The following is a 6738-nucleotide window of genomic DNA, read 5'->3' on the forward strand; positions in this document are numbered from 1 at the left end:
AAAGATATCATTCTTTTGGCCACCACCCCAAGCCTGCCAGAGTTCAGGGAGTGTTTGGACAAGGCTCTCAGGCACAGGGTGGGATTGCTGAGGTGTCCTGTGCAGAGCTAGGCATTGGACTTGCATGATCCCAGTGGGTCCATTCTAGCTCAGGTTATTCTGTGATTCTGTGATAGTCCAAGTTCAGCTTCAGCAAAGGCACAGAGACCTTGAAATGTCACCTGGCACAAGCCAGGGCCTAGCCCTGTGGTTCCCAATTATTTTATAGCTGACCCTGTCTCCTGAGAGCAATCAATATTCACATACAGCACTGACTCTGACTGTTCACCTGCCTCAGGGCTGCCAGGGGCTCCCCTTCACCTCATGGGGCACATGCTGGGGAGTCTGCAGTGTCTCAGGCCCTGTATTACACCTCTGCTAATATCAAACTCTCTCACACTGGGTGTGCTCAGTTTAATTATGCTTCCAGGTACTCCTCAAATGACACAGAAGATGCAAGGCCTATGCTATGAGAAGCTGACAGACATATTGACAAAAGTATTTATATAAATCTAATCCATTTTCCTCTGACTTATGTCTTGGTAAGTTCTGCTAAACTAATTGAGATAAAAGTCTAATGTGTCAAACTCCAAAGAAGCTGAAGCAGCATCAGTGGAAAATGAGGGGAAACAAGACAGTCAGAGCAAACAGATGGGGAGGCAAATTAAGCTGGTCATAAGTTATGAAAACAGTGAATATTTGGGCCAGAGGAAAGGAGACAGTGAAACACCAGTAAGCTGTGGCCATTTATCTTTTTCCTCATCTTTAACATATCACCTAAGTCCTTGTCTTGCTTCTACAAATACGATTGCCCCCCTGCAGGAGGCACACACCCTCCTCAGGTAAATGTGATCATTTGCAAGTCACCTCAGTGAAAAACAGGGAGGTCTAATGTTCCCAGCTATGTGTCACTGCAAGATCAATGCTCCAGCCTATGTGCCCTGCTCAGCAGAATTCCCGCTGGGATAAAACCAGTAGGAGCTGGGGCTTCTGTCCCTGCAGCATGGCTTACCTCTCCTTCAGCCAGCCAGGAGCACTCCCTGCAGAGGTACAGACAGAGGTTAACAGGTGGGTCTCTCAGTAACAGGTGCCTTGGATTTGCAGGATGTGCACAAAAAGAGCTGTGGTCACCTCAAGCCGATTGTCCCTGAGTATCGAGGTGCCCCGACAAGCACCCGCCGAGCGTGCCACCAAGGAAGTGGCTGCAAACCTCTCATTGCTCACTGATGAGGTCCAGAACTGTTTTTACACCTTCTTCTCTAAATAAGGAAGCTGCCTGAGAGGCTTCTGACTCCCCGACCAATTTGACTCCTTTGCTTCCCACAGCCAATGAAATCCCACTCCTGCCTCCAGTCTTGGGTGACAGCACTCCAACCTCAGCAGACAGGGAGGACGGCAGGTTTGTGTTACAGCCCTGGCAGCCTCACCTTAGGCAGGCTGTTGATGTCAGAGTGATGATGTGGGCAGGGTCAGCCCATGCACTATAAAGATGGCTCAATCAAATATAACGGAGGCTGCCCAGCGGGAAGCATGATCTACAAACCATGGTCCCCACCAGTTGGAGTCCTGCTGGCCTGTCTCTGCTCCCAACCCAACTGCTATCAAGCTTTAGTTTCAGGTCAGCAAGCTCTATTTGCTTTCCAAAAATAAGCCTCTGCCACCATGCTGAAGGGAGAAAAACAAGAAGGGCGGTATTTTTAGGGCCATTAATTCTGACCACGTGCCCAGGAGGTGAACCGGATGGCCACGGCACAAAGACTTCTCATCACTATGTCCTGCGACGCCAGCGCTCACCGGACGCTGCCTGCCTTCCTTCTCCTGGGTTTGCTAGCCCGGATTGCTGCCACACACCCAGTTGTAAGCAGAACTAATGGCACATTGCTGGAGAGAGGATGGCAATCTCTGCTGTCCAGGTCCATGGCTGGGATGTCAGGGGAGAAGGCAGATGTGAACTGGGAGAGTGACTATTTGCTAGGAATCAAGAGGCAGCGGAGGCTTTACTGCAACGTGGGCATCGGGTTTCACCTTCAAATCCTCCCAGACGGAAGGATAAGCGGAGTTCACAATGAAAACCAATACAGTGAGTTGCATCCAGAAATGAAATAGAATAGATGTCAATTGCTGTGAACTCTAGTAATTACCCTTCACAGAGTGCAAATGTTATGACGTGGTATTATTAATCTGTACTACATCTGTTGCCTTTTAAAAGTCTCTGGGATCAATAAACATGAGAACCCTTTGGGCTGAAACATGGCACAAAATGCTTAGACAAATTTAGATAGAATTTATTTTTACCTGCTTTGCTGCACAGATGAGAAAAGACAAAGCAGGTCCAAAACTGACTCTGCTGCATTTTCTTGCTCCTCACCTTCTCATTTGCCTTTTGAATCCGGGAGGTTTTTGCTGAGTCCAGAGTGCCAAAGCATGATTCTTGAATCCTGGCTGACCAGTATTTTTGGGACACTCAGTGTGTCCCATGGAAGGGGCTTGCTGGTCCTGGTTTGCTCATTCTTGTGGGTGCTACGGCTGATACCCTAAGAATTAAGCAAAGTATTAGTCATGTGGATTTTAATTTTCTGTAGAGGGCACTTGCTAAAATCTTTTGCAGCAGATGTCATGTGGGACTTCAAAATGCAAGACACACTTCTTTAAGGCTCAGTAAAAAATCTTTTGTAAGTATAACATATCACATACAAATAATTCTCTTATTGAAAAGGTCCAGAGCTTGACAAATCAAAAGAGTTTGATAGAACAAAAGTCTTATACATAATGTGATTACAATTCTAGAATAATTATTTTCAACTCCTGTGACATTTAGGAAAACCCAAGATCTACTCTGTGTGTATTTATTTTGCTGTATTAGGGAGATAATTCTTATAAAGAATATATAACAAGTTTGTTCATGTTTAAAAAAAAAATATATATCTGAATTGCCTGCCATTAGCTCTAGACTCTGTGATAACATTCCTATTAAACTTTGCGTTTTTCAGGTCTCTTTGAAATATCCACTGTAGAAAGAGGAGTTGTAAGTCTGCTTGGTGTGAAAAGTGCTCTCTTCATTGCAATGAACAGCAAGGGCAGGTTGTATGGGACGGTAAGTACATGTGCAAGTAGGTTTTCACAGTTTAAACAAAAAGGTTTTGAAGTGGTTTGTTTTGGTTTAGTGTTTTGCTTTGTTTGTTTTGGTTTAGTTTGTTTTGGTTTTGTTTGTTTCAGTCTTTTCCTTATGGAAATCTCTGATTACAAGCAGAGAAAATAGCCCTCGTGTTACAGGGAGCCTGCCCAGCCTGCTGTCATCAGTGCTATTTAATGTAACAAGCAGCGTGGCTGCTACAGGGCTGGGATTTTAAAGCTTTCCTGTAAGAATGTACAGGGAACACCTTAGGAAAATGAACATATTCTGCAAATCATACTGATTAATTAGATGGCTTCTTCTAAGGTCACAGCGCTGCAAACACATTGTAGCAAAGCTCAGCCCTGTTGATTCGATCCTGCATTGCATTGTGTGTAGGAGAGGCACAATTATAGCTATTTCCAACAGTTACCCTTAGTAAAATAATGATCACATGCTCCCTCCTACCAAAAACAACCACACCATCAAGAATAAATAGGAAGTCTACCCTACAAGGTCAACGTGTGGCTGGGGTTATTTTAATGATCAATTTTGTGAGATCAGTTGCAAAGGGTGAGAAAATAATAATAGCTATTAACAATGGTATGCAAATCATACTGAAATACCATCATCCTCATCTAGATTATTTGATATCTAAATGCAGTTTAACCTCTGAGATGTGAGCCACACATCTCCACATCTCCCCTCCCAACACCCAGGAGAAAAAGTGCTTGTTAGGAGATGCATTTGAAAGAGGCTGGCTCTGGGCAATGGGAAAAATCAGGCCATCTCAAAGTAATGAATGGCACTGGTTGTATCAATCTCTGTCAAGGAACAGCGGAGTCTTTCCTTTTGAACAGCTGTAATTTCAACAAAGCATTGCAGTCGTTTTAAATAATGCCAAATGTTGTGAGTGGTTATTGCTAACCTGACTTATTCCTTCTCACACTCACAATGACAGTAGGTCACTTTAAGGTCCCATTTCAGCAATATTTTAGCAATATTCTTTCAATCACAAGTGATCACAAGCACTTAAAAAGTGCCACAAGTCCAACTACTTTACTTAGCTGAGTTTTCCTAAAGAAGTGCAGGGTCTGGCTTCAGAAATCCCTTTGATTTTTTCCCCCACTTTCAATACAGTTTTGTTTATCTTCAAAGACACTTGCAAAAACTGTAAGAGATGTGCATTTTCCATTGCACAGTACGATGCCTTAAGTTAAACTCTTACAGGCTTTGTGGGGTGTTATCGCAGAGATGCCCGAATAGAAATGCATTGATGGCATCTTATGTGCCAGACATTGGAAGTCAGAGAATTATTCTTCTTTCTCTTTTAATTTCCTCTGAATTCCTGCTTGTCCTTGCACCTTCTCTCCCAAATAACTCCCTCTCCTTGGATTTTCAAGTTTTGACATAGAGGAAATTAAAACTATTTTCTCAGCTTAGAACCGGCTGCATAGTTAAATATTACTAAAGGTTTAAAAGAGAAAAGATTTATTGCTAATCAAATCTCTTATTCAAGCAAGTAGTTGACCCTGGACACTGCTGTTTGGAAAAGCTTTGAAGGTTTTGACAACCAGCATATAATTTTTTTTTATAAATGACAGAACTTCTCGCAGAGGGGAGGTCTTAAAGCTATCGTTTGGGTGAGGGGGTGTGATGCTGACAGAAATCATTACTTGCGAATACAATGAAGAAAACCATGATTTATAATGAATTAACTCGATCTGCCACAGGAAATACACAGTCAATTATCTGGACAGTTGGCATCTGAGTTCATCTGACACCAAATTAGCACCGAGGAGGGAGATTTATTGTTGGCCACAGTGGCTGCGGCACCACCTGTCGCACACTGCAATGAGCCCTGGTGTAAAAACGCGAGGAAGAAAAATGACCTGGGCCTTGGTGGAATATTGATTGTACCTGATTTGTATCCCCACCCCTTCCCCTTGCTGTTCCTTAGGCTGTTTTCCAAGATGAGTGCAAATTCAAGGAGACCTTGCTGCCCAATAACTACAACGCTTATGAATCCAACGTTCACCGCGGAGCTTACATAGCCCTGAGCAAACACGGCAGGGTGAAGAGAGGGAACAAGGTTTCTCCTGCCATGACAGTGACCCACTTCTTACCAAGAATATGAGCACCAGTAAAACAGAAGATTAAATCCCAGGACACACTGTGTTGTTTTGCACATGGGGAATAACCTCCCAGGTAAAGTATTTATACTGGTCATTATGAAAAAAAAAAAAAATCTCTATATGTATGTGTATATTTGGATAAAAATATTTGTACTAGATTCATCACATTGCATATGTAATACAATGCTGCTTCTTTTCTACTCTGTACAATTTTTACATGGCTGTGTGCCTCCTTTGGTGCTGTACAGAGAACAATGCAAGCTGGAGTGCAAAGGAAGTTTTTGGAAGACGTGGAATGGCTGTGGGCAACCATCTAATCAATCATAGGTGATTTACTAAATATTATGTACCTCAGATAATAACCTTTTGTAGTGAGCAGTTTACATATCATGGGCCAAATCAGCAGATGATTTTGTTTCACCAGAGCTTCAGGCAGTTCACTCAATCTGAATATCTGCCTGCACCCCCTTTTACAGACTGTGTCTTGTCCTGTAAAGTCCTCAACCTGTTTTGAGCATTAAGGTGCCAATTCCACAACTGTTTCTACACAAGCAAACTGTCTGTTCCCGGAGCCCCTCTGTCTCTGAAGGGATTCTCCAGGGTTTCCTCGCAGGGACTGGTTGGCAGGATGAAGACCTACAATCAATTTCCTGTGGGAAGGGCCACAGGATAAATCACAGACGGGTCCCAAATGCAAAACTGATTTGGAGCTCAGGATTTTGAATGGCATTTTGTGAGCTTAGTTTAGATTTACCTCCAATACAGATGCGTACATCTTTAATATTAATATTTGTATATATTTAGACATGGGATGTGTGAGTGTGCATCTATGTAATTACACACATTTAATGAATTGATCATCCCAGTCTCCTGATGCCCAGATGTCTTTATATAAAAGAAAAGAAATATTTTAAGTCACTCTATTTCATTTAACCTGAATGTTGTTAATCTCTAAGAACTAGAACTGGTCTGTGGGATGCATTTTATAAAATATAAGAAATTCATGGGAGCTTACAGCAAAGGGTTATTTTAGAAAACTCTGTGTTGAATTGTCACCGTCTTAAGTATATTTGGTTCTTCTCTATCATACCTCCCTGAGGTATGAAGGACAGAGAAAGAAGGAGGCTACACAAGCATACCTTCCCATGTTGGGACAGAGGAATTCGTGCCATAATTCCAATTTCTGTCACTTGCAAAGCATCAGTTTCAAAGACAACACAGCAAGCTGGATGAAACACTCCTCAAAGCTCTCCTAGAAGCTGTACAAATGGCACATAACCTTGCCTTGCTATTTTGACAACCCTTTTCCAGATCTCCAATGAAGCTGCATTCTCTGTGCCTTTGAAAGAGTATTTTAAGAGGCCCTAAGTCAATAGTCACTATAAATGTCAGCTACCAGAAGCCTTGGGATTCCTGCATTGGTGGCGTGCTCCTAAATTTGAAACTAGATTC

General features: G+C 42.7%; 1 protein-coding gene across 1 annotated transcript; it reads left to right on the forward strand.

Moving 5' to 3' along the window:
* Positions 1-1779: 1779 nt before the first annotated feature.
* Positions 1780-5288, forward strand: FGF6 (fibroblast growth factor 6). The gene is made up of 3 exons (XM_005531867.1): positions 1780-2119; positions 3030-3133; positions 5112-5288. The coding sequence occupies exons 1-3, from the start codon at positions 1780-1782 to the stop codon at positions 5286-5288; spliced, it is 621 nt and encodes a 206-aa protein (XP_005531924.1).
* The last annotated feature ends 1450 nt before the right edge of the window (positions 5289-6738 follow it).

Source organism: Pseudopodoces humilis, chromosome 5, assembly GCF_049639895.1.
Source record: "Pseudopodoces humilis isolate 2021_Gansu_Grassland_sample_001 chromosome 5, ASM4963989v1, whole genome shotgun sequence".
In the NCBI taxonomy this organism is placed as follows: Eukaryota; Metazoa; Chordata; class Aves; order Passeriformes; family Paridae; genus Pseudopodoces; species Pseudopodoces humilis.

Bases quoted from the DNA above. Each gene is read 5' to 3' on its own strand.
- FGF6 (XM_005531867.1), top strand. From the start codon at position 1,780: ATGGCCACGGCACAAAGACTTCTCATCACTATGTCCTGCGACGCCAGC. The intron at 2,120-3,029 runs GTGAGTTGCATC...TGCGTTTTTCAG, and splicing joins TCACAATGAAAACCAATACA to GTCTCTTTGAAATATCCACT. The intron at 3,134-5,111 runs GTAAGTACATGT...GCTGTTCCTTAG, and splicing joins AGGGCAGGTTGTATGGGACG to GCTGTTTTCCAAGATGAGTG.